Genomic DNA, 27,485 nt, shown 5'->3' with positions numbered 1-27,485 from the left:
GTATTGGAAAGGATTCATGTAAGGTGCTTTCTTTCTCAGTTTTTGAGAATAATTTGTCAAGTATGAGTACTAATTTCTTTTAATTTGGCAAAATTGTCTTATAAATCCATCAGAACCAGAAGTTTTATCTTTGGTAATTCTTTTTCAGCTGGATCTATTTCCTTTTCTGAGATTGGGTTTAGAGCTTTATCTAGTCTTCTGATAGTTTGGGTATTTTTTATTTTTGAAGATATTCCTTTCTTTTGTTTTGTTAGCCTATAACTATGCATAATATGTTCTGATTATACTTTTTATTTCTTTTGGTTTTGTTGTGATTTTATCTTGCTCATTTGCTATTTTATTGATTCAAATTTCTGCTCTTTTCTTAATCAAGATTAGTTTAAGGCTTTATCAGTTTTTATTAATCTTTTCAAAGAATTAGCTTTTAGTTTTATTTATCATTTGAATGGGTTTTTTCCATTTCATCCATTTCCCCTCTAATTTTTAATATGCCTTTTTTTGTTTTCATTTTAAGATTTATCTGTTGGCTTCCTAATTTTTAAATGGGGAAATATGTGGCATAGTGGATAGAGTGCCAGGAGTTAGGAAGACTCATCTTTCTGAGTTTAAATCTGTCCCCAGACACTTAATAGCTGTGTGACCATGGGCAAATCATTCCACCCTGTTTTCCTCAGTTTCCTCATTAGCAAAATAAACTAGAGAAGGAAATGGCAAACCACTCGAGTATCTTTGCCAAGAAAACCCCTAAGAAGGGTCATAAAGAGTCAGTCACAACTGAAAAACAAACAAAAATTCTAAAAATGCGAATCCAGTTTATTAACCTTAAAATTTTTTTTTTTGTTAATGTATGTTTTCAGGGATATGTTTTTCCCCCTTGAGAACTGTTTTAACTGTGCCACAGTTATGGTCTGTTATTTCATCATTATAATTTTCTTTTATATATTTGTTTGTTGTTTCTATGTTTTTTTCTTTGACTCATTGTTTAGAATTTCATTGTTAAGTGTTCATTTGGGTTTGTATCTTTCATTTATGGACCCTGAACCAATTGTGTTATGGTCTATAAAGAATATACTATTTGTCTTTTAAAATATTTTTTGCAATATTTGTGTCTTAATACATGACTAATTTTTATAAAAGTTCCATATGCATGTATATGTACATATGAATATGTATATTTTTTTGTAGTCACATTTAAAAGATGTGATAAGTATTATAACTCTTGTATATTCAACAATTTGTATAGTTCTGTATTTTCCCTTTCATTTATCTTTTTGTTAGATTTATCTAAAACAGAGATATTGAGGTCTACTTCCAGTATTGTGTTACTATGTCTTCTTTTTTTTTGGCGGGGCAATGGGGCTTAAGTGACTTGCCCAGGGTTACACAGCCAGTAAGTGTCAAGTGTCTGTGGCTGGATTTGAACTCAGGAACTCCTGAATCCAGGGCCGGTGCTTTATCCACTGCGCCACCTAGCTGCCCCCGTTACTATGTCTTCTTATAGCAGTTAATGTTCCTTTATGAATTTGGATGCTATGGTATTTTGAGCATATAGTTAATACTGATATTAGTTTGTTGTTTACATTTTCTTTCAGCACACTATAATTTTCTTTATTCCTTTTAGTCTTTTGAATGTTTGTTTTTGCTTTGTTAGATAACTCTGACTGCAACATCTGCTTTTTAAAATTCACTTATGAATAGTAAAAATTTTTCCTTCTTCTCTATTTTATTATGTAAGCAACAGATTGTAGAATTTTGTTTTCTTATCTAATCTGTCACTTTTTCCTTTTATTGTTTAACTCCTTCACATGTAAGGATATGAGATAGGTTTCTATTTTCCTCTATTTGTTTCTAATATTGTTTCCTCCCTGTTACTTTTTCCCCCCTTACTAACCAAAGCAAGGTCTCCCCTCCCCCCTTTTCAATCCTTTCTTCCTCCTGCACACTCACTCTTCTGCAGGTTATTTTCTGAGACCATAGGGATTACAACCTTTCCCTCACGGCTAGAAATAGAATACTATGTTCTTTAAGTTACTTTAGCTTATTCTTTTTTAAGGTGGCCCTATTCCCACTGGCTATCCCTTCTCCCTATCCCCCTCCTAAGCTCCACCAACTATTTGTTACCTCTTTACCTTTGGAATTTTGTTTTACTAATTCCTTTTTCTTTCCTGCTGTGAAGTATGCATTTTTTTTGGTTTGGTTTGGTTTTTGGGCAGGGCAATGGGGGTTAAGTGACTTGCCCAGGATCACACAGATAGTAAGTGTCAAATGTCTGAGGCCAAATTTGAACTCAAGTACTCCTGAATCCAGGGCCGGGGCTTTATCCACTGCGCCACCTAGCTGCCCCCAGTATACATTTTGATACATTTTGAATTTTCATTTTTCTCTTAAACCACTCAGGCACAGTATACTCATTTCATCTGTCCTGTCTCATCAAGTGTCTCCTTTCCTTTCCTTTCCTTTCCTTTCCTTTCCTTTCCTTTCCTTTCCTTTCCTTTCCTTTCCTTTCCTTTCCTTTCCTTTCCTTTCCTTTCCTTTCCTTTCCTTTCCTTTCCTTTCCTTTCCTTTCCTTTCCTCTCCTCTCCTCTCCTCTCCTCTCCTCTCCTCTCCTCTCCTCTCCTCTCCTCTCCTCTCCTCTCCTCTCCTCTCCTCTCCTCTCCTCTCCTCTCCTCTCCTTTCCTTCTCTCCTTTCCTTTCCTCTCCTTTCCTTTCCTTCTCTCCTTTCCTTTCCTTCTCTCCTTTCCTTTCCTTTCCTTTCCTTTCCTTTCCTTTCCTTTCCTTTCCTTTCCTTTCCTTTCCTTTCCTTTCCTTTCCTTTCCTTTCCTTTCCTTTCCTTTCCTTTCCTTTCCTTTCCTTTCCTTTCCTTTCCTTTCCTTTCCCCTTCTTTCTTTCTTCCTTTCTTTCTTTCTTCCTTCCTTTCTTTCTTTCTTTCTGCAGTATTTAGAGATGCCTATTTATTTGATCTGGAGGCCGTAATTCCTTCTGCTGTGTTTTCCCTGTTGATTTATCTGCTTATGTTCAAGGTCTTTGAGTTTTCTTCTTCCCAAGACCATAGGTAAATTCAGTCTCACCCCCCTCACCTCACCCCCTTCTTTTTCCTTATTCCTCTATTTCTGACTCATTCCCCTCTGATGTTAGTTACCCTGGGAGCTGGATCTCAAAAGCATCTCAGCCTCCTTGTAGGCTGGGCAATTCATGGTTCATCAGCTCAGTTCTTTGTCTGCAAGGGACTTTTGGCGGGGACAAGTGCCCCAGCTGAATGCTGTTTTTTTCCCTCCACACAAACCACTGCGCTTGGTAGGCTGTCCTGTTCCTTGTTCCTCAGTTTTCTGGTGAGGCAATTCAGATACTGCAGCCAGGAAGGAGTGACTTGTCAATTGGGAGTTTAGGTCTCTGAGATTCTGGGAGTAGGGGGCTCGAGGGAATGTGGTTAAGGTCTATTTCAAACCCAGACATGTTTCCTGCCTCTTTCCTTCCAGGTGTTCATGGAGACAGATTAAGTTGCTTATCTTTAGCACAGCATTTTTGTTTTGGAGATGTCTGAGAGGTCATGGGAATCAAGAGAAAATGTCTAGGCCTTATCTTGTTTGTCACATGGCCCAGAGGTTCATAGCCAAGGATTTAACAATTTCCTGGTAAGGATGTTTCACATATATCGTACAATGAATATAATCATTATTGGTGTAACTGAAAGGTATATGAATTCAGAATGTCCTCAAGGTTCTAGAGGGTGGTTATATGCCAGGCTAAAAGGCTATTAACCACAGAAAACAAACAGTAAACTACAGAGCTATTATAAAATCTTGTGAGAACTTCTCTCTCATATTTAATAACCAATTATTGAATGAGGACCAATGTTCTTCCTCTCTTTTATTTCCTTATCCAGAAACCAACTAGTATGGGAAATCTCTTTTAAAGACTGGATGGACCAAACAAAGCTCTAAAAAGACAGTAAAAGAAATTCTAAGTTTGGGCTAATGGGTGTATTCTTCCTTCTCTTTGTGCTTGTTCAGACAGGTCTGGGAAAATGTGGATTCTCCCTTTTGTCAGACAGGTGATAGGGAAATAAATTAATGTCAACATTTTGGTGACACAGGTCACATACTCCAAGACCCTCATTTTAACATAGCCCACCTTCCATTATAATATTCTTTTTGATGAGAGTTGATTTTTCACTCTCAGGTGCACTCCTTTTTTCAAAAGACTTGAGGGGACAATAAACCTGTTTTTGTTAACTATTTTCTACATGTAGTCAATAAAATTGATTTAAATTTACCCAGAAACTTGGTCTCTTTCAACTTTTTAATCATCATTGTTCTAAGGCCAGTGTGAAATTTCTAAAGTACAGGACTTTTTTTCATTTTCTTACATTTAAATTTTTCCCTCTAATAATGTCTAATTGATTCTTCTTAAAACATTTAGCTACATTCCCTATTTCTCCCATTCTTAATCAGATTTGGCCCCTACAACCTGAGTTCTAAACTCTTTGTTCTTTTCTCTGCTTACATTAACTAGTTGATTGTATTTATACATTAATTGAAGAATAAAGACAAGGTTTATTTTTGTAGAACATTTATTTCTTTCATGAGAGACATTCGAAAATTTTTTGTCACTGAGAAGTCATCTCAATTAATACATATGTATAGTTTCCTGCCCCAGACATCCTGCTTCATAGTAGGGAAATGAAGCTGTGATCCATTTCACTACAAGTAAAATGTTACAACATGTTTACAAGGAAAGCTAAAAACCAAACAAAACCAGAAGGAAAAACACTGGATGAAGTGCATTGGTTTTGACAAATATCTATTCCAGTGGCTTACCCAATCCACTTGAAAGGATTTCAAAAATAAGAGTACAGGCCTTAAAATTCCGGCTATCTCATGCCTCCAAAGGAAAAAAGGAAATGGTGGGGAGGGTATACTAGAGATGGGAAGGGATATTGCTAGAGAAGCTTATCAGTCTACTCTGACTGAATGAAACCTCTTTTTCTTCTGTGCAGTGAATCCTGACCCAAACTAAATAACATTAAGACAATCCTTTCACTCTGTCAGAGCATTTCCTAACTTCAGTGCAAGTTAACTCCTCTGTACTCGAGTCCAATATATTAAGGACTCCTTCCTTTATGAACCATGTTCTCTAATACGAATTTGTGGTTTTAAAACTTCCCTTGGCATCAAAGGCTGTCACAGTAGCCCCTCCATCTCTTTCATGAAGGCTTCATATACATGGTCCTTGGTTTGTACTGAAAGAGAAGCAGAGGGGCCAGATTTAGGAACTGCTTTGGCAAGGGGTAAAGTAGAATCCTTTTCCGACTCTCTTTGGGGAGCAACAGTAGCTCCTTTGTTTTCTCGTCGAACCCTCAGCACAGTGGGCACAAATCTGGTAACTTCTGCCTTAAGATGGTTGATTTGCGGCTTGGCACTGATGGTTGCCGTGGCTTTCTTCTCAATAGTGGCTGCACTGGTATCATCCACTTTGGGTCTCTGTCTCAAGTTAGGTGGGACACTTAAAACCCCTGGATGCAGCAAGGGAGCTGGTGGAAAAAGTCCAGGTGGAGCACCTCCAAGGGGAGGCACCGAAGGTGGGCGCATCATACCAGGACGAGGTGGAGGGATGCCTGTTAAAAAACCCAACCAAACAAACAAACAAAAACCATGGAAAATGAGAACAGCAGAAATTACCTATATAAGCTTAAAAAAAAAAAAAGACACTGAACTGATGGGGCAGCTATCAGGAAAAGGTGCCTGAATCTAAAGAAAGTCTTTACCCTGACATCCTCGGCCCTATTTTGTGTTCTTATCTCCACAAAAAGCCTTCTATTATTTCACAACTGGGATCATTACAAGCTTGCTACCTCATCTAAATTTGACCCTCACAATAGTGCATAGCAGGGGCAGCCAGGTGGTGCAGTGGGGAGAGTGCTGGCCCTGAAGCCAGGAAGACTCACCTCCTTGTGTTCAAATCTAGCCACAGAAACTTACTAGCTGTGTGACCCTGGGCAAGTCACAACCTCATTTGCCTCAGTTTCCTCATCTGTAAAATAAACTAGAGAAGAAAATGGCAAACTACTCCAGTATCTTTGCCAAAATCCCCCAGAAAGAGTTGGACATGATTTAAAACAACTAAACAATAACAATAAATACTGCATAGCAATCTTTTTTATCATATCCTCACTGACTATCACATAATCCCCACAAAGACTATTCCAAACCTTCTACACTTTCTCAAGCCTAAAACACTAACTCCACACTCAGGCAACTCTCAGTATTATCCTCTATTCCTTTAGGCCAGTGAGGGGGGAAAAAACAAATCAAAGCTAAGAATCAGAAGTTCTTCTCTCCTAAACAACTTTGAAATGCTTTTATATCATCCTCTTTTTCTCATCTGATTCAGTCTGAGGAAAAGATGATCCTGATTTGTGCAGAGAAACAATCACTATATTAGGAATCAGAAGACTTGGTTTGAATTAGGGAACTGTCACTAAATTAATAGTGTGACCTTAGGTAAATCATTTAAGCTGTCTGGGTTCATTTTCCTCATTTGAAAAATAGAGATAATACAATGTTTCTCTTTGTGAAGAGCAAATGAGATAACTTAGGCAAAAAGGCTTTGTAAACTTTAAACAGAATATAATTCTCAATTATAAGTTTCTTTAAAACGAGACACTGGATTAGAGATTCCATTCCAGCTCTAAATCGATTATCTTTGCAAAGGTCACCCCTTCGGTTTGTGCCCTTAATCCTATCCCCTACCATTACCTTGGGAAGCCTGCAAATATGCCCTCTCTTTCCCCTCTAATCTTTCCCTATTTATTGATCCACTGCCTACAGACCAGGCCTCCCAAATCTTAACATCAAGAAAAAACTTCATTTAACCTGCAATATGGTAGGCCTTTAATATGTTTATTGATGATCTCCTCAGGCTGTCTTTTATATCTTATTTTTTCACTCATAAACTAGGTAAAAGGAGTTCTGACACCATTCACTACTTCCTTTTCTCACTGATACTTTCTTCTTTGGCTTCTGAGAGACAGTCTTCTAGTTTTCTGCCTATTCCACCACTCCAATCTCTTTAACATCATCAATTTCAGGCCTCTTAAGCATGATTGTTCTCCAAAAGATCTGTCTTTTTTATTCTCTTCTTCCCTTTCTCTGCATTTTCTCCACTGGTAATTTCATCTGCTTTCATGGGTTTGTTCAACCATTACCTCTTTCTTTGCAAGTAACTTCCCAAATCTATATATGTCATTTAGGGTCTCCCTGATTCTTCCTCTCCAACCTATAGTACACACAACTGACAAAATAACTTTCCTCAGGCACAGGTCTGATTTTGACATTCCTCTGCCCTACATACATTCCCACTATCTTTCTGAATAAGATACAAACTTCTTACTTTGGGATTTCAAGTTCTCCACTATCTGGCTCTAATTTATACTTTCCTGGATTTACCTCCTATTACTCCACTTCATGTACTGCTTCTAGCCAAACTGCCTTAATAGCTTTTGGTCAAACAGGATGAACCATATAATTTCCCTCTGTAATTTTACAGACTATCTCTTATGCCATGAACGTACTCTCCTTTCCTCTATTTCTCAATTTCCAGCTCAGATGTTAATTCCTAGATGTCCAACTACTTTTTTAATCATCTTCTTACCCTGGCAAATCTCCTCTAGTTTCTCCAATTAACATAAACTTACCTATTTCTGTATACATTATATCTGTCTAGTAATTTAAACTGGTAGGTAGCTGGGTGATTTTTTTTTTTTTTTGGTCTCTGTCTAATCCCTGCTAGGGGACTGATAGTCATAGATTCTCTTGTTAGCCTGAATGAATCGGTTCCGTTGTTTAGAGTCAATATTGTTGGGACCAAGTTTAAAAGCTTTGTTCCCATATCCAAGAGACATAATCTCATTCAAAAGGTTTAATTTACCTTCCATATTGCCTGGAATGCATACAGCATAAGGACAAAGAGTATGATTTAACAGAATCTGACATCATTATTAGAGAAATAGCATATGTCCTATTAACAGGACACCAGTCTTTCCCCCATATACCAAGGACAGCAGAATTATATCTGAATATGAAGTAGTCATATTTAAAAAATTTCCAAATACTTCATTAATAAGGCTCTCAGTTTCTTAATTTAGATATGTATCATGGTTTGTGTAGTAAACAAGGAATTTGACATTTATATAACTATCACAAAAATATTGGAATATCTATTTTCTGATTAGCAAGCACTTGGATTCAGAGCACAAGAGTTTTGAGAAAAGAAAGGAAAAACAGAGGCAGCAAGAGTGACAGTCAAAACCTGTAACTCTAGCAAGGTTCTAAATAGCCAAATGCTTGAGCTGCTTTAAATCTTGAAAGGTTCCAATGTGCTACTTTAATTTGACAAATGACTTGTTCACATTGAGGAGCTCTGGAAAAGGTATCATGCAAATGAGGTAGAATAATTCTTAGATCCAAATTCTATAAATTCAACATTCTTTATGGTCAACATAAAATGTATATGCCCTATAATGTCCTTCTTTACCCATGCAACATTGAGGAAAAATGGTCCCCTAACTGTTATACCCCAATCTAATCCTTTACCTGGAGGTGCTGGGGGAGGTAGCCTCGGCGGTGGACCTCGTGGAGGAGGACCAGGAGGAAGACCAGGAGGGGGGCCTGGTGGTGGTCCAGGAGGCCTGCCTGGTGGAGGACCAGGAGGTAAAAGCCGAGGTAAAGGTCCTCGAAGTCCTGGCATTCCAGGTGGTCTTAAGAATGGAGGTGCACCTGTAAAAGAAAAAAATATTAAATCAGCAAATTTACTTGGAAATGAAATGCCAGTAAAAGATAAACTATCACTTTAACTTAAAAGTTATTCTGGAAAATTAATGAAATTTTCACACCAATAGTCATTGGACAAACTTATCACTCTTATTTCTATAACTCTAAGATTCACCATTGAAATAATGCTTGCTGATGTCTTTGTGGTAATAACTAAAGTAGATAATCAGTGCAAACAGAACAAATCTTTAAGGTCACAATAAAGCATATCAAGCTTGATATGGGACACAGCTGTGGACCACTAGGAACCAGAGCAAAATAAGCTTTTCTGCCAATCATAAATGCTTTGGGTTAATAATTTAAGAAAAAGAATCACAAATAACAGATTCTATAAATTATCAGCTGGAGTAGTAAATAACTTTATATATTTGTTCATAAGACATTGTTCATTATCTGTCATGGTTTCTATTTAAGAACAGAATGGTCTACACTAAGATTGTTATTTCAACCACAAATCTACTAAATGTATGAAAACCCAAATTTCCATAATCAAGGGTTTAAATGCTCCCAAAAATGCTTCCCATAAAAGCAATACTTGCAGCCCTGATGCACCTGTGAGTTGGGCATAAAACTGATTCTGACAAATACGTGAGGCTCTCATTGATATGATTAGAGGAAATGAAGCAATTGATCAGAGGAAAGTTCTGGAGAAAAATGGACAACTGTGAAAGTATTTCATGTTAGAAACGGGGGGCAGCTAGGTGGCGCAGTGGATAAAGCACTGGCCCTGGATTCAGGAGGACCTGAGTTCAAATCTGGCCTCAGACACTTGACACTTCCTAGCTGTGTGACCCTGGACAAGTCACAATGAGGGTGACCTCACTGCCCTGCCAAAAAAAAAAAATCTAATGCCATCATGGGCTGTTATAGAAATGAATGCTTCAAGGCTGAACTCCAGGATACATAGATGGCTCTTCTTTATCCTGTAACCAATTCCAGGGGTAAAAGACTTGGGTATCAAATGTTTACCTGGAGGTGGACCAGGAGGAAGGCCAGTGGGTGGCCCAGGTGGTCGTAATGGTGGAGCAGGTGGTGGTCCAAGAGGGGGTGGTCCTGGCATGGGAGGTGCCTGTATTTGAGCCGGAGGAACGGACTGTGGCGGTGGCTGCTGTTGTTGGGAAGCAGGAGATGACGATGCCCCATCAGGAAGAGATTCTTCTTTGTGTTGCTGCTGTGCTGTGTCCTCTGACTCAGAGTCATCAGAATCATCATCATCCTCCTCCTCTGAAAATTCCTCCACTTCTCGGCCCTCTTCAGGAATTTCCTGACCTGAGAAAAGTGTACAAACAGAAAGACAGTGGTGGTGGTGGATAGCTGGGAAAAGAGCTAACCTACTCTTTCTCTCAGTGTAGCAGCATCTCATTGCAATAGATACTGCAATAAATATCAGAAGCAATGAGGGAAAGTTGGAAGAATATGGGTCTTGGAGTCCGGAGGGACCTCCTATTTATGAGCTGGATGACCACCGGCAATTAGACAAATACCTCTGAACCTTGGGTTCTTCAACTATAAACAGGGATAATACCTATGGTTCTGACCTTACAGGGTTTTTAATGAGGATCAAATGAAATGTGTAGTTTGTAACCATAAGACGTTATATAAATGTCAATTATTATTATTACTATAAAAATGTTTGCTGACAATTGAAACTGATAAAAACAGGAAACATGATTAAATAATCATCATTAATGAAAGATCTGGGGTCTACTGATCATTACCTGCCATTCTAAGCATCATTGCTTGAAGAGGTGTTAATTCCTTCATGTTTTTCTTTTTCTTTCGTGATTTTCCAGGAATATCAGCAAATCGTACACTGAGACCTTAAAAAAAAAAAAAAAAAAAAGAGAAGCACTAAAGTTTAACCTGCACATCATATTTCACGATTGGTTCTTCTTCATTTTGTACTTCAAATGAAACTCAGATTTTGCTTCAATGCCACCCCCTAACCTCCCCTTTGAAATTTGAGTGCATTTTTCTACTTTAAGTGTGATTCTGTTACTCCCTGCTGCTTTTTTGAGGGTAGGTACATCCCATTCACAATTCTATTACTGTATATTTTTCTCCATCCTGTTCTTTTATGCCTCTGATTCTGTTTTTCTCCTCCCTCCCACTGTTTTTTTGGTGAATCAAATATATTTCTGTACCCAACAGTGTACATGTACATTCAATCCTTTAACCAATTCAGATGAATAAAGTTCAAATGCTGCTTACTTTTCATTCCCTCCTTGTTTGTATAGACTTCTACTTGTGCACTGTGATGAAATAATGGGATTTAGCAGATACTCAAAGACCCACCTGGAGATTAATCTATACTGATCAAATCAAGTGAGAGTGATTGACTGCTGATTAAGCCTACTTCAAGTTAATTGGATTGTAATCACACCTGGCTATCCCTTAAGAAGGTAATGTTCTCAGAAGCTAGACTCTGAACTCAACTTGAGAACACATTCAAAAGCAATGGATTTGGACGATGCCAACCAATCAGCTTGAAGCAGTGTGTAAGGCCCGCCTCTGTTCCAGACCTATAAAAAGCTTCCACAAACAGTTTGCTAGAGAGTTCCTGATTAAAGCAGGCTCGTGGAGGAGGACTTCCGGAAGAACCCAACCAGGCTGGAACTCTAGGCTAGGTAGGACTTCTTCTTCTTAACTTTCTGAACTCTTTGTAAATATCTGTATGCTTTAATAAATGTTTAATGCCCAAGGACTGGTGCTAAAGCTTCTAATTTAAGGCTACCACAATTTAGATTTCAAACATCACAGCACCCAATTATGAGATTTTATTAATCTTTCCTCTACTTTTCCTTCTACCACCTAAGTATAGTCCTCTATTCTTTTCCATTCTCCTTTTAAGGTTATCAAAACATAATAGAATCACTCCAAGGCCCTCTGTTATAATGAAGACCCCTCCTATGACCCTTGATGATGATAGAGTTCTGAGAGTCTATTTATATCACCTCTCTATATTAAAATATAAAGTTTATCCTTGTTTAAAGATAATTGCTTAAGCTTTTCTACTTTTCAATGCTTTCTTTATCTGTGTTTGCATTTCAGATTTTCTACTCAGCTCTGGTCTTTTTATCAGTAATCCTTGGAAAGTCTTTATTTCACTAAAGATCCATCTTTGTTCTGTAAGACTATACTCAGTTTTAGTGGGTAAATTATTCTTGTTTATTAGCTTAGATCTTTTGTGTCTTTTGGAATATGATATCCCAAGCTCTCTGCTCAATTTAGTGGTGGCTGCTAAATCTCAAGTGATTCTGTCTGTGGTTCCCTCGTATTTCAATTCTTTCTGTCTGGCTGTTTTTAGTATACATTTTTGATTTGGAAGCTCTGGATTTTTTTTTTTTTTTGGTGAGGCAATTGGGGTTAAGTGACTTGCCCAGGGTCACACGGCTAGTAAATGTTAAGTGTCTGAGGTTGGATTTGAATTCAGGTACTCTTGAATCCAGGGCTGATGCTCTATCCACTGCGCCATCTAGCTGCCCGGAAGCTTGGGATTTTTATTTTATTTTCCTGGAAGTTTTCTTTTGGGAGTTTCTTAGAGGGGGATACTGGTGGATTCTATTTCTATATTACAGTTTGGTTCTAAGAGATATGGACAGTTTACTTTCATGATTTCTTGAAACAATGTTTGGACTATTTTTATTGTTCATGGATTTCAGGCAGTCTAATGGTTCTCCTCAATCTGTTTTCCAGGTCAACTGTTTTTGTTTTGAGGTACCTTAATTTTTTTTTTTAATTTGAGCCTTTTGATTTTTTTTTTTAAATTTTAGCTTCTATTTGATTCATTATTTTCAGGGAATTTGCTGCTTAGGTAAAGATTTACACCTAGCTGTAAATGTTTTAAAGTCTTTCCTCCATAGCTCCCATTTCTTTTCCCAATTTTTCATCTAGTACTGCCATTTGGTTTCAAAAATCACTTTTTAGCTTTTTGTTAACTCTTCTACTTCTCTTCCAGGAATTCTGGTTGGATTTTACTTAAACTGAGGTTTTGCCTATAGATGTTTTGGCATTTTCTTCTTCTGGGTTTGTGTTTTGGGTATTCTGGTCAACATACTAGATCTCTATGAGATTATTTTTTTGTTTGCTTATTCTTCCAATCCAGTTCTTGCCTTTGGACTTTGTTAGGGATGTACTTTTTTGGGGAGCAGGGAGGAAGGAGAGCTGGGCTGAGCTTTTGTCTTCTTAGGGTACAGTGTGTTGTGTTATTCCAGGATCTCAGGGAGAGTTCAGGCTGGAGTCCTGCAAGTTCCTGACTCAACTCTGGATATGAGTAAAACTACCAAAAGCCTGTCCCTTGGTGGACATTTCAATAGACTGTTAGTGGACTCACAACCTATCAGCCAAATGGGAAGCTCTGAAGATTCGGAGCAGGAGAACTATAGGCTCTCATCTGACAAGGGATTGCTACCCGAGTTATTTCATTGCAGGATTCAGACTAGGATAGATGCTGGAGTTGAGATCCTACTTTGTTCATGGGGTCAGAGATACATAGCTACTATTTGCTTCTGAACTTTTCCCTCAATACAAAACCTAGGGCCAGCAACCATTCTTTATCCCAGAATGCTACTTCTAGGCACAGAAGAGAACCAGCTAAGCATGCACATACATGTTTAATATACTCCCCTCCCCATAGGTTTCTAGCTCTTTGGGGTCACCATAAACCTCGTCAGGATACAGAAGTCCATGGATCTTCAAATCTGGACACGTGACTGCATTTTTTCATCAATGTGAAGCTTGGAGTGCTAAAATTCTTCATGCGGTTATTTTTCTTTTGCACCTAATTTTAACGAGGGCACTCGTTAATAGCATTTCCCTATGCTATTCAATGTCACCAAATACAAAGCAAACTATATGCAAGCTTTCTTAACTTACAGACTTTTTTTCAAAGTACCTTTAGTTTATAAAATGTGCTATACCTAAGTATAAACGGAATCGTACTTTTGTGAATAAATGCTCAACTGATTGAATATGTACACACCTGACTTTTTGTCCTCGTTGTTCTCTCTCTCTTCCTCATCACGATGCATGAACTCCTCTCCTTCACTGTCAGCATCTGACCTGTCAGTGTCACTGTCATCACTGCTGTCATCATGCTTATCTTGATCCATGTCTTCAGGATAACCTTCGTCTTCACTGGTGCTGGAAGCATCATCATCATGACCTCGATGAGCTGAAAAAGGAGGGAAACATAAAACAAGTATTAACAGTTTTCCTTACATTACTAAACAAAAAATATAGAGAAATACACCATTATTTAGGATATAATAAAACCTATGTAAATAAATTGTTAAAATACTTCTATCAAGTGGTTTATTTCTCATTCATAACAGGCATCATGACAATCTCATTCTCGACTGGTTTTAAATGAAACTTTGAAAATTTTTAGGATTTAAATAGCAGCAAGTCTAGTGAAAATATGGCACTAGATTCAGAACAATGATTAGTAATAAATCACTCAAAGAACATCTTTTCCAACTAAGGAGAACAGCTTATAGGACCTGTCTCCACATCTTGTCCCCCACTTGCCACTCTTGCATCCCCACCCCATTTGTTGTTGTCGTTTGTCCTCCGTTCTTCTCTCTTTTTTTTAAAGTTTGGGTTTTGTCCTTCGTTCTTGACAAGGACCATGACATTGGGGTGATGTCATGACTTGCACTGAACTGGATTTAAGTTAGGGAGGGCTGTGCAAGTCACCAACCTCGCTCTTCTCCAGAGCCATCTGAGTCCAGTGTCAAGATATACATCAGAACAACTGGAGATGGCCCTGGATGTTTTAAGGCAATTGGGTTAAGTGTCTGAGGTGAGATTTTGAATTCAAGTTCTTGACTCCAGGGCCAGTACTCTATCCACTGTGGAGCTACCTCGCTGCCCCTACACATTTGACACATTACTAACCCTCTCACATGTCCCATGTTTTGCCTGGCCCTTCCATTGTGTTCTCTGCAACACTTCATCATTAACAAAGTGCTTTTCGTTTTAAACTACTTTCTCTCTTGCTCCTTCCATCTTCTGGCATTCATGGAGACCTGGATCCTTCCAGAAAGTGCTGCATCCCTGGTCACCCTTTTCCAGTACTTGCTACATGTTTTTCCCTTCCCCCAACCTGATTCACTGTTTCTAGGAGTTGATACTTGAACCACATTTCCACTTACAAACTCTCTGCTGCCTTCACTCAGCAACCCCCTCCATCTAACTATATCTCCAAACGTGATAATGGTGGCAGGTATCTACAGGCCCCCAGGTTATTCTCCCTTGTTTATCAAGAAATTCTGTTCCTGGCTTACAGTGTTTCTTTTTTGTCCTAAACCGTTCTTTTATTTCAGGAGACTTCAACATATATTGAAACACTGGCCTCTCAGTTCTTCAATCCCAACTCCTGTAACCTGCTCCTTTTCTGCATCACAGTCATAGAGATGATCCCATCCTTGATCTTTTTTGTCATCCACAAGTATTCCACACCTGTGATCAAGAATGCCGAAATTTTTTAACATGACTGACTGACTATTCTGTATTGTCAACTTCACATCCAGTACACTGCATCTCTTAGTACTTTCCCAGGCCATTAGGCCGCATCTGGATTCACCCATCCCAATCTTGTTACTCTGCTTAACCAGTTCATTATAACGATATTCTCTACTCTCAACTTCCTTTCCCTCTTGTCTTATTGCTACTAATGCTTTGCCAAAACAAACACAAATTACTCCCATCATCTACCTTATTGGCTCCTACTTAACTGCTGGAGGAAGTCATTAAATCATGCTGAATAGATGAACTACAAATTTGGGTTATCTAGCCTCAATTGTATTCTCACTAGAATAAGGCAATAATTTACTTTTCCTTGATTCCCTACCACAGCACCCACAGTTGCTATTTTAAATCTTTTCAAAATCTAAGCCCCATTATATTTTTATCTTATTACCTTCTTAGTACATCTCACTTTACTGAAAAAAATAAGAGGGCATTCATATTAGCTTCCTCTTTTCCTTTTTACTACATCTCAAAACCCCTCGACACTATCCTCCCAATCAAGCATTTCAAAACAGCTAAATTATCAGGAACAAGACCTTCAGAGAGACTTAGCAACTGGAAGAATTGCTCTACAGTGTGGTGTAGACCTTTTAAAATTGGGAGGAAAAAGAAATAAAACTAACAGTTTTTTGAAAGCAGCTATGTGTTGTTATGACAAAGCACCTGCCATGCATGAGTCAGACTGGAGTACTGAAAACAGGTAAAATGTCATTTTTACTGAAATTCACTTTTCCATTCCATGCTCTATCTATCATCTATAATTTCCACCAAGTTACATGTATAAAGACATTTTCACATCAATTTTTAAAACTTTGTGTTCCAAATTATTTTCCTCCCTCCCTCCCCTTAAGAACTCAAGCAATTCAATATAAGTTATACAAGTGCAGTCATGCAAAACATTTCCACATTAGTCAGGCTGTGAAAGAAAACAGACAAAAAAACTTTAGAAAGAGTATCAAAAAAAAATTAATACTTCAATCTGTATCCAGATACCATCAGTTCTTTCTCTGTAGGTGAATTATTTTTCCTAAATCCTTAAGAGAGCATCCTGCTCATCATTTCTTATTAGCAAAATAGTGTTTAATCCTAATCTCATCCCACAATTTGTTCAGCTTTTCCCCAAGTGATAGGCATCACCCCACTGTTAGAAGTTCCGGTGAGCCTGCAGATCTTTGTACCTTTATCAAAGATTAGGCAGTTAAATGGCACTGTGGATAGAATGCTGGGCTCATAGTGAAGAAGACCTGAGTTCAAATCCTGACTTGTGATGATTATAAAGTGTGACCCTGGATAAGTCACTTAACCTCTTTTAGTCTCCATTTCCTCATCTGTAAAATTAATGTTGGCTGCAAAGTCATCTAAGATTCCTTCTACCTTAGTTCAGGTCCTCTAACCTACACTGCTGTCACAGCCCCCTGATTGATCTTCCTGCCTCAAAGTGCTCTCCACTCCAATACATACACACTCCACACAGCTGCAAAATTATTTTCCCAAAGCAAAAGTCTAACCGAGTTACTTTCCTGCTCAATAAACTCCAGTAGTTAGTATTACTCTTAGGAATAAACAAAAACTCCTGTTTGATGTTTAAAGCTCCTCTTCACAATCTGGATCCAATCTATCATTTTAGGATTACACATTATTCCTTTTCATCCACATTATGATCCAGTCAAAATTATTTTCTTGCTATTCTTTACACATGGCACTCCAACTCCAGTCTTTACAAAGGCTGTCTCTCATGCTTTTACTATACTCCCTTCTTAGTTCTGCCACTTAGAATCTCTAACTTTCTTTAAAACTCAGTTCAAGGGGCAGGTAGGTGGTGCAGTGGATAGAGCACTGGCCTTGGATTCAGGAGGACCTGAGTTCAAATCCGGCCTTAGACACTTGATACTTACTAGCTGTGTGACCCTGGGCAAGTCACTTAACCCCAACTGCCTCACCAAAAACAAACACACTTGTATATGTAATACTACCTAGGATAAAATAGAAAGTATGCATGTATTTGATGACGGGTATATTTCTGTGTGTATATGTGTGTGTGTGTATGTATGTATGTATACATATATATATATTTTTGTGACTGAATCTCCCTAACTTGGCCTAGAGACAATTATGGGCCCAATCCCACTACTGATGAATGGGGAAGCTTTAACCTGCTCATTTTTCTGACCTGGGCCAGTTCACCCTTTTTTAGGTAGCTTGGTGACTCTGCCCCTGGCATTATAATGGTGCCAGACTTGGTACAGACACCCAATCAGCTTTAGTCCTACTGTAGTTCAGAGCTCACAAACTCAAGTGATCCACCAGCCTCAGCCTCCCCAGAAGCAGGGATTGCAAGTATGTGCCACCACAACCAGCTGGCAGAACACCTGGGTTCAAGTCTTGTGGTTGACACATGACACATTCGAGGAATGTGTGTGATCCTGAGCAAACCATTTAACCTCTAAGTTTCCAAGGGAACTCTCTAAAACTAGAAATTCCAGAGTAGGTGTCAATCAGTATTACAGTTCTTCTGTGCTAATCACAGTTTTGGTCTCTCCCCACAAGACAGATAGATATAGATATATTTAAGTGGCATTTGATCTTAAATTTTAAGGACAGATCCATTTTTGTCTTTGTATCCCCAATGCTTTACATCCAAATAGGTACCTAACAAGTATATGGTTCGGCAGAGTGATAGATGTGGAGGCAGGGGATGTGGCTCAATCTCAGCTCTGGTATTTCCTAGCTGTGTGTCATTGGGAAAGTCACTTAAGCTACCAGGCTTCACTCATTTATAAAATCAAACAGGTGGAGTAGCTGACATCCCAGTTTCCATCTAGCTCTAAATCTATAAAACTGTGATTCTGTAACCTTTTTCACTGAACTGAACCAAAATGAATCTTCAATAAACTCCCATTTCTGGGAACTATTCAAAAAATTTTGATGACAATGAAAAACAACAGATGCAAAAGAAGCAGCTGACATCTTACCAAGTTCTGGACTATATAAAATATCCTCTTCTCGACGACGAGGGGCAAGTTCTAGGGCAAAGCCCACTTTACGGCCATACATCTGCAGAACTTGGGGAGGAGGTGGACCAGGGGGTGGGCCAGGAGGCTTTCTGCCAGGAGGCAAACGAGGAACACCATGTCCAAGAAGAGGAAGTATAGAAATTGCCCTGGTGGGAGGCCTGGAAAGAGAACATATTTACTGATTTTTATGTTCTGAATACAGCAAGGGATTCCATATTTCAAATGTAATCAAGGGATTCCTTCCTGAGAAGCAGTGTCCTATAGAAGGGGCAATCCACCCAGGATTTTATTTTAGGTCTGTCACTAACTAGTTCTGTGATCATGACAAGTTACTTATCTCTTCTGGGCTCTAGTTTACTCATTTGTAAAATCACAAGGTAAGATTACATCATCTCTTAGCTCCCTTTTAGTTCTAGAACTTTAAGCAACTTCAGGCTCACATCCACACAAGCTTTAAGAATACTTCAGGGGCAGCTAGGTGGCACAGTGGATAGAGCACCTGCCCTGGAGTCAGGAGGACCTGAGTTCAAATCTGGCCTCAGACACTTGACACTTACTAGCTGTGTGACCCTGGGCAAGTCACTTAACCCCAATTGCCTCACTTAAAAAAAAAAATACTTCGACGGATCTATAAATGTATTGATATAGGTAATAAAAATAACAATAGGCATGTATATAGTTTTGCAAAAACAATTTACATATATTTATCTCATTTAAGCCTCATGAACACCTATTATCTCCATTTTATAGATCAGGAAACTAAGGCTCAGAGAGATTAAGTGACTTGACGTGGTGATAAAACTTATCAGGGTGGTGAGGTATTTAGAGCACAAGACCCTGGATTCAGGAGTACCCGAGTTCAAATCCGGCCTCAGACACTTAACACTTACTAGCTGTGTCACGTGACCCTGGGCAAGTCACTTAACCCCAACTGCCTCACTAAAAAAACCAAAACCAAAAACAAAAACCTGTTATCAGGGACAGGGTTAGTTAGACTCCAGGTAGAGGGCTCTTTTCACTTTGCTGGATGGCCTCTCTATCCCACCCTTTCTTTACTACAGACTGGAACTCATTCATGTCTACTTATCACACAGGATTCTTGTCAATTGTTTTACTAAATTCTCCAAAGGAGGCCCACATGCCATAGGACTTTCGCTAGGTCTTACTATGTCATGTATACTAGTACACTGCTAAGGATGTTATCTCTCGTCCATCCACAGATGTACATATTTTTAATTCCCTCTCTACCCATTGCATATTAAGAGTATGTTTAGTGCTTAATAACTGCTATTTAATGATGCTCTTTTACCCATAAGCAGATGTTTTTTTGAGAATAGAGGGTGGCTGTGCACCAGGCAACGGGATGTCCTGGATCAAGATGTTAGAAGGAGCATGAGGCATATCTGGCAAGGGGATGCTTTCCACTTCGACATGTTGAGCATTCTGGGGAAAAAAAAGTAGTAGATGGTAAATCAATATAAAAAAAGGGGGACACTGTCAATATAGGAATATCAATTCAGTTATTTTACAAACTGGATTAATTTCTACTCAAATGTAAATTTGAAAATAATAGCAACAATCTGTAAAATGCAGTCTTAAATTAATAAAAGACATCTCTCTCTTCAACCAAAAAGCCTAAACAGTCCATTTTTTTCCTTTTAATTCTACCCTTTTTTGGTTGTGATTTGTTTGAAATAAAGTAGAAATGATGATGAAAGACCTTGTATTTGAGTGTGTATGATTTAACATTCTGGGTAAATGGGAAAAGGATATTATAAAATTTTATAATAGCATAAAACTAAGGGATGAAATAACTTTAAAACCAGGCTTAATTTAGTTATCATAAAGAACAATCTGTGATCATGTTCTATATTATCACCAAGTGTAGAATAAACCTTTTTTTATTAGACCTGGTGGTCTTGGGAGTACCATGACAGTTTTTCATGAAGGGAGGCTGTAAGCTTATAGAAAACATTCTTGGGAAAATATTGAGGACAATATTTTTCAAAGGACAGTATGGTTATGTCCCTGAAGTGATATTTTGTCAACAAGCAGTTTATTTTTCTCCTAGGAGTCTCCCTTATGTAAGAGGGCTGTCACAAAACACCTTTATTAACTGATAAGAAATTCTTTCCTCTATAGTACAAGTAAGTTAAACCGACCAACATTCTCTCCTCATTACAAACTTGTCACCTTTCCTGAAATTTTTTGTTCCAGTTTATATGCAACATCTAATCTAGCATGTAACTAGGGGGCAATCTGTTGTTTGTTTTAAATAGTTGTTATAAAATATCTGTTTAGAGAAAATTCATAGTTAGGTTTTAGTCCTCCCTACCACCACCCAAGCTCTCTATCAAATATAGCCAAATATTATTCATGCCAATGGGAGACTGAGTACACAAATGAAATTCATATAGCACAAAATGTTTTATTAAAAATTTGAACTGAAAGTCCTACCAATTTTTTTTTAAATTACAAGTAAAACTAATTGATTTTTGAAGTTCTTCATAAAAAACAAAACAAAACCAAAAAAACTCAATTACCTTTACAGCATCAAAGTACTGGCTGAGCTGAGCCCTCTTCTGCTCATATTCCACCTCTAACTTTCTAAGTTCTTTGTAGATATCTGGATTTTCCTTTTCATAGAGTCGGAGAATGCGCTCGAAAGTTTCACGAAGTTTTTTCCTCTTATCTTTTAGCACCTTTTCATTTAGCTGCGGCTGCTGTACTGGATTGAACTCTGATCAAAGAGAAGCAGATGATTATTTTTTTAAAGAAAGGGTTACTTTCTTGGGTTATATATGGTTCATAGAGAGATTTCAGAAATCACAAATTTGGAGCTGGGCATCACTTGCAACTCCTTCATTTTGTAGATGAAGCTGAGGCCCAGATGTGTTAAGCCATATAGGCTATAAGTAGAAGAGCCATTATTTTGAATCCAAGTCTTCCCATTAAAATCCAACACTTTCTATGGCATCACAAATCAAGGGCTGCAACCTTGATGATTACGCAATTTTCACCACCCCCTTCCCAAATACTTAGAAATGGTCTCAAACACCAAATATATGTCATTCCGTCTCCAGAGAAATAGCACTAGCTTTCAAGTATAAATATGAATAATTATTTCCCTAAGAATGACTACTTTCAACTCTGTAAAGTCCTAGAACTTTCAACAAATTATCCTATGACTCAATAAACCAAAGTATGCACATAGAAAATTGGGTTGTTGTCTTCAAAAATCTGGCCCTTCTGCATCCTCTTACCCATCTCATCCAATTTCTCCATGTCCCGAATAATCTGTTTGGGATCCTTCATCTTTAGTACTGCAGCTCGTACCATCATTCGTTGTTTCTTATTCTAAGAACATCAAAGGATGGCACACATTCAAAAGGCTGAACTTAAAATAATCTTTGATTTCAACTTAACTGAAACTAAATCATAGTCTTCATCTATTTTAACATGCTAAAGTTTGGTTAAAAACAGAATCACATGTTGTTTTTAAAAAGGAAAAAGTTTTAAAATCCCTATTAGGTCTTTAGTAGATTTCTATAATGCTATTTTAATATACAACCCTTAAGTGCAGTGGCACCCTTCAGTAGAGTTTGCAGATAAATTCTAAGATAATTTAAACCATTTACCAATCATTTCTGGTAAAAAAAGTTTCTTTAATTGATTTAATTCTCATTAAATGGTTTACAATATGAAAATATAGTATGGAATCATTTGTTTATTCCTCTAATATCTATCAATGTCTACTGTATAAATTAATAAAATGAACATTGTTTGTCTTATATCACAAACCTAACAGTAACAAATTTCAAAATGAGATTCAAAAATAAGGAAACAATGGAAAATTTAATTTTCCTGAACCAAAAAACCGATTACAAATTATAGCAAAGGCATTTAGCTGTGCTAAATACCAAGTGATTTTCTTTCAATGTTTTTCTTGCTGCTGAGACTCAAAGCTTTTTGCACACTTGTTCATAATATAAACAGCCAAATGTTAATTTTGTGCTACTTATGTTTTTCTTTGGATGAGTGGGATGGTTTTTTACAAAAAGGGTTGGAACAGATTTTACATGTATTTGAAAAGCAAAATAAATGTAATTCCTTTTTTTTTGGTTTGTTTATTTAGTTTATTTCCCCCCAATTACATGTAAAATCAATTTTAACATCCATTTAAAAAAACTTTGTGTTCCAAATTCTCTTCTCTACTGCCTCCCTGACCCCCCCCTTTTAAGAAGGCAAGCAATTCAGCATAAGTTATACATGTGTAGTCATGCAAAACATTTCCATATTAGTTAGGTTGTGAAAGAAAACAGACCAAAAAAACCCCTAAAGAAAAATAAGGTAAAAAAATGCTTCAATCTGTATTCAGATATCATCAGTTCTTTCTCTAGGGATGGATAGCCTGTTTCATCCAAAGTCCTTTAGAGTTGTCTTGGATCACTTATTGTTGAGAGCAGCCACATCATTCACAGCTGTTACTTTGTACAAAGTATATTTCACTTTGCATCAGCTCATGTAAGTCCAGGTTTTTCTGAGAGCATCCTGCTCATCATTTCTTATAAAACAATAGTATTCTACCATAATCACAGACAATTTGTTCAGCCATTTCCCAACTGATAGGTATCTCCTCAATTTCAAATTCTTTGCCACCAGAAAAGAGCAAACATAAATATTTTTTGTACATATAGGTCCTTTTCTTTTTGTTTTTTATCTCTTTGAATACGACCTAGTAGTAGTATTGCTAAGTTAAAGAGTATGCATAGTTTTACAGCCCTTTGGGCACAGTTCCAAATTGTTCTACAGAATGGTTGAATCCTTTTACAACTCCACCAACAGTATATTAATGTCTCATTTCCCCCTTATCCACTACAATATTTATCCTTTCCCTTTGTTGTCCTATTATCCAATCCAATAGGTATGCGGTAGTACCCCAGAATTGTGTTGACTTACATCTTTATCAACAGTGAGTTAGAGCATTTTTCCCCACAGGCAACAGATAACTTTTATTATTTTATCTGAAAACTGTTCATATCTTTTGATCTTTTATCAATTGGGAAATGGAACATAATTCCTAAAAAATATTTTTACTTTGAAAAAAAAAAAAAAGCAAACCAATGTGAGATGGGCAATTTCTTAAAAAGGTAAATTTGGATTTGGAAACAGTTGATCCCTAAACTTCAATTTTTTTTTTTTTAAAACAACACTGCTCAGTTCAATAGTATGAGTAGCTATTTCCAGGGGGGGAAATATACCTTTTTTAATTCCCTCTTCCGAGCTTCTTTTCCTATAAAGGAAAGAAAGAAAAGAACACATAATATAAAATCCTAAATATCAGCATTTCCTTCTTTGTGCCAATTTTTACTAGTCCACATCTTCAATGCCTGAAAGCATGTTCCCCAAAAGACTGTATTTCAAGTTTTTTTTTTTTCATAATAAAAATAAGATATTAAAAGGCCACAAAATAACTTAAGAACTTCTTAATACTTTGTCTTTTAAGGCTATGATTAAAATTCTAAGTTTTTATTAGAAATATCACTATGGGTAAAGTATATCTGATGCACCAATTGAAACAAACTAAAAAATACATGCTATGTACCCTAGTATTATCAAAAGAAAGGCTTACTGAATACAAAGAGGCCTTCAAAATTCCCCAGATCCAGAGAACATATATAGATAGATAGATAGATCTGCCTTTTACACAGTATAATTAAAGGAAAAAAGTCTTTTGGGTAATAAATTTTTCCCCTACTTTCAAGTCAAAAAGTTTAAATTTGGGAAACTAACTTGACAAATTAAATAACTAAACCATCCTAGTTGGCTGTTCTACTAATAAAATTAAGCACAACAAACTCCTTAATAACTGTAATTCATATTTGTTAATCTGTGCTTTACAATCCCGTTCAGTGCATACTTACGAGCCTGGTCAGTGGGGTTCATGAACTTCCCACTCTTGGTGGATGATGTAGATCTCCTCCCCATTTTCACAGATTATATGGTTTAGTTAAAGGGGGTGAAAAAACCTAAAAAAAAAAAAAAAGTGATCTTCTTAAAGTATCTTCACTTCTCGAATCCTTATTTTTCAGTAACTTTTCTTAAAAGCACACTATAAGACATATTAATATCTCTGTAATGGTTGGTAATTCTTTTCAGGTAAATGGATTTATTCAAGATTTCGAATTTAGGTAACTCAAGTTTCAAGTCACTTTCTCATTTTAAAGCTAACAGAAATAACACTCATAATAAACTGTTGCAATTAATAGAGGGTGGGGAAAATGTGGCTAAACAAATGAAAAAGTCCTGGAGTTTTTAGCGGACTGCAAACTCAAAGCCTCAATAATAGAAATCAAAATAGCTAGTGAAATCTTAGGCTACTGAATGAAACATATTATCTAGAATAAGGAAAGCAATAATCTACTTTACCCTGATTAGATAACATCAAGGGTAATAGATTCAGTTCTGGGTACCATGTTTTTTAGGAAGCACACTGACAGGCTGGAGTGAAACTGGAGGGAAAACAGAGGGAATTTAACATACTATATAGTGGTCAGCTGAAGAAATTGGGAAAATTTAGTCTATAAAAGAAAAAAACTAAGGGACATACAATAATGTTATTTATGGGAAGATTTGCTACCATGGAAAAGTAAACAAGACTTATTTTGAATAAATACAGCTGGGAACAGGGAATAGTTTGCAGACAGGCAGATTATGCTGTCAAATGCAGAAAGAAAAATATCCTAACAGCACTGTTTCAAAAAGAATGAGCTGCCTTGGGAAGTTGTGAGTTTATCACCACTGGAGGTTTTGTCAATTATTATGTAGGGAGATTCCACTTCAACTATGTTTTTTTTTTTTTACTAAACTGTGGAGATCTTTTCTAACTCTGAAATTTTACGATATGAAGTATTTTTGATATTAGCCAAAACTGAGATCATCACATTATGTGACAAATTATATTTTTATTGAGTGCAATTTTATTATGCTATATAATGTGCTACTTATTCGTGCATATTTGAACATGAAATAATAGAAAGAGATAGAACTAGATTTCTTTAAAAACATTCTACAATTCAACTTCTCCAGTAATTTGCAACTTTCTATACCACTTCTGCCCCCACAGAAAAAGTTTTAGTTTTCTTAACTTTCAATCTTCAAATAACATGTATGTTTAACATATGTACTCACATAAAGGAGAGATAAATTGCTCAGAAACATAAAGAAACAATTTCCTCTCTAGCAGTTCTAAAGGTCTGGTCAGGACAGTTTGTAACAAATCATCATAATCTGTTAACCTCTCTCAAAGAACAGTGTCATTCATATACCTTAACTGTTCTTTAGGGCTTGTGGAAGATCCAGGTTGCTTGTTTGTGCTCCCCATGAGTTACTTTGTAATTTATTAAGGAAGTGTTTTGCATGTGTTTTTATGTATTATTCATTATGTAACTGTGTACATGCTATTTTCTCCAAAATAGAGTATTTCTTTGAAAGTATTCCCAGAGCCTAAGCACATGCTAGGAGTTAAATAAATTACTGATTGATTCAATTGAAAAATAGCCTGCTTGAAGATTAATATTTCCTTCTCAAGGTCTGGGTGAAGAACACAAAAGCTTCTCTGATGATCCACAGATTGTTTTTTCTTCAAAATTATCACTAGATCCCTAGAGATGAAGGATATAAAATGGAAAGCTGGGGTCTGGAGACTTTAGTTCATACCCCAGTTCCTAAACCTACATTCAAGTGTGGAATTAGACAAGTTACTGTGTGTAGACTACTTTTATCATTTGCAAGAGGTACACAATATTTGCTTTACCTATGGTTGTACTTTAATAACGAGCCACTACTTCGGCAAGAGTACTCCAGTGCGTCTTGAAGACAGAGAAGCTAGGTTCAAATTCCACCTATGCCCACTTACTCTATGTGCAGTGACCTTGGGCAGGTCACACAACCTCCCTGGACGTCAGTTTCCTCATTCGTAAAATGAGAGGCCTCTGAAACCCCCTTTTCCAGCTCTTAGCCCTATTGTGAAAAAATTATACAAATAAGAGCTACCATTTGTTCTCCAATCCTTTCCAAACCTTTCGCTTCTCACAATTCTCCCTCTCCCCCTTTCCAATAATAGTCATTTGACTACAATAGAGTCAGAAACTGGAACAGATATCTGGAACCACAAATATCTGGAAAGCTAAGTTCTTGCCCACAGACAAATGCCAGTTGCTGGAAGAAAGCCCTAATACCCTCCAGATCCTCTGAAAATTTAGAGGGGGAACAGGGGAGTGGGGAGGAGAGACGAGAACTCCCAGCTCGGCTCCAAGACTCAGGCTCAGTCCCCCCATACCGGGGGCCTGGCCGACTCACACTCACCTAGAACGGGCAGCAACAGCAGGGGCAGCCACAAAAGGCATCCAGGCCTTGGGGAGGACCCACGGTGACGAGTGACCCCCCGACTTCGGGCCCACAAGGGAGGACAACAAGCCTTCCCCAAACCCAGTGCAACAGGAGAGCCACAAACCAGCCCAAGCGAGTCAGCAACCCGACCCCGTGCCGGCCTCCTTTCGTCGGCGAGGCCCGAATCAGCTGTATCCCGCCGCCACCTGAGGCCAGGGGGAGGATCTCTCCCCGGATGCTTCAAAAGGACCGCGCAGGCGTCCGGAAGTGGAGGACCAGGGATGAGGAAGCGGGGAAGAAGAGCCTCGAAATATCCTCGAATTCACCTTTCGGCTGCTCGCTGGAGTCAGCGAGGGCCGCAGGGCCGCGCGCCCCGGCGGCTCGCGCGCTCTCCTCGCTCTCCTTGGGCCGGGGGCGGGAGGCCTTCACCTTCGCCTCTCGCTCGGGGCCTACGCCACCGCCATCTTGAAACCGAGCGCCGCACCGCCTCCTCACGTCACTTCTGTTTTCTAGGTGCGTTGCTAACGTCGTAGAGCATTTCCGGTTCCTGCAACCATAGAGAAAGCTAGGGGCTAGAAAAACTTCCGCTTCAAAATTAGAATTCGTTCGTCCCGCCACGCGCTTCCCCAGTGCAGACTGGGAAGGAGGTGGGCTTGGTGCCTGACGTCGCTACGTTGCTCTTAGACCCACCCTTCCCCGCCCTCTCCCCGCCCCTTTCCCC

General features: G+C 38.0%; 1 protein-coding gene across 2 annotated transcripts; it reads right to left on the bottom strand.

The window, feature by feature from the left end:
* Positions 1–5,158: 5,158 nt before the first annotated feature.
* WBP11 (WW domain binding protein 11) lies at positions 5,159–27,326 on the bottom strand. 2 transcript variants are annotated; one of them, XM_043969041.1, is made up of 12 exons: positions 26,741–27,326; positions 24,298–24,402; positions 23,635–23,666; positions 21,637–21,730; positions 20,917–21,113; positions 19,683–19,816; positions 18,332–18,531; positions 13,810–14,001; positions 10,547–10,648; positions 9,798–10,097; positions 8,592–8,774; positions 5,159–5,614 (listed from the first exon to the last, which is right to left on the bottom strand). In XM_043969041.1, the coding sequence occupies exons 2-12, from the start codon at positions 24,359–24,361 to the stop codon at positions 5,181–5,183; spliced, it is 1,932 nt and encodes a 643-aa protein (XP_043824976.1). In that variant the 5' UTR covers positions 24,362–24,402; positions 26,741–27,326; the 3' UTR covers positions 5,159–5,180. The 2 variants fall into 2 exon arrangements, with proteins under 2 accessions (XP_043824976.1, XP_043824977.1); XM_043969042.1 differs by lacking the exon at positions 26,741–27,326 and adding an exon at positions 26,292–26,317.
* Positions 27,327–27,485: the final 159 nt, after the last annotated feature.

The sequence above is a fragment of the Dromiciops gliroides genome, chromosome 5 (assembly GCF_019393635.1).
Source record: "Dromiciops gliroides isolate mDroGli1 chromosome 5, mDroGli1.pri, whole genome shotgun sequence".
Classification (NCBI taxonomy): domain Eukaryota; kingdom Metazoa; phylum Chordata; class Mammalia; order Microbiotheria; family Microbiotheriidae; genus Dromiciops; species Dromiciops gliroides.
The sequence above is the reverse complement of the archived record's forward strand: the minus strand, read 5'-3'. Positions and strand labels throughout refer to the sequence as shown.